At 37.3% G+C, this 394-nt stretch overlaps 1 protein-coding gene across 1 annotated transcript; it reads right to left on the reverse strand.

The window, feature by feature from the left end:
- Nucleotides 1-4: 4 nt before the first annotated feature.
- Nucleotides 5-383, reverse strand: LOC105462173 (protein canopy homolog 2-like; the record flags this gene model as incomplete). The annotated part of the gene is made up of 2 exons (XM_011708702.1): nt 5-85; nt 177-383. Coding segments are annotated over 2 exons (288 nt in total), but the record flags the coding sequence as incomplete, so codon positions are not given.
- Between the last annotated feature and the right edge of the window lie 11 nt (nt 384-394).

The raw sequence follows: 394 nt of genomic DNA on the forward strand, positions 1-394 counted from the left end.
TACAAAGTTCCTTCTTCTTATTTTTTATACTGTCAACGTATAATGACACTATATCTTCCTCAAATTCGTCCACTATAAAGGTGCACTGAAAACCATTAAATCAAATTAATAATAGAGAACAATTTTAAAGAACACGCCTTTGGAAAACATAAAACGTGATAAACAGCAGCACTCACGTAATGCTTGACGCTCTTGTTTAAATCACCGTCCTGAATTATGTCTACCTCGCTCATCATAGGATTCATACCACCGGATGGAGACATCAGGTTGAAGATTACTAACTTATTGTCGGACTTCCTCGTCGCTCTCACGTAATCCGTCAGCTTCTCGCAAATATTGTCCAACAAAATCGAAATATGCGTTTCCGATCGACCTAACGGAACCTAAAAAAAAA

The sequence above is a fragment of the Wasmannia auropunctata genome, unplaced genomic scaffold (genome assembly GCF_000956235.1).
Source record: "Wasmannia auropunctata unplaced genomic scaffold, wasmannia.A_1.0 LD269102.1, whole genome shotgun sequence".
NCBI lineage: Eukaryota > Metazoa > Arthropoda > Insecta > Hymenoptera > Formicidae > Wasmannia > Wasmannia auropunctata.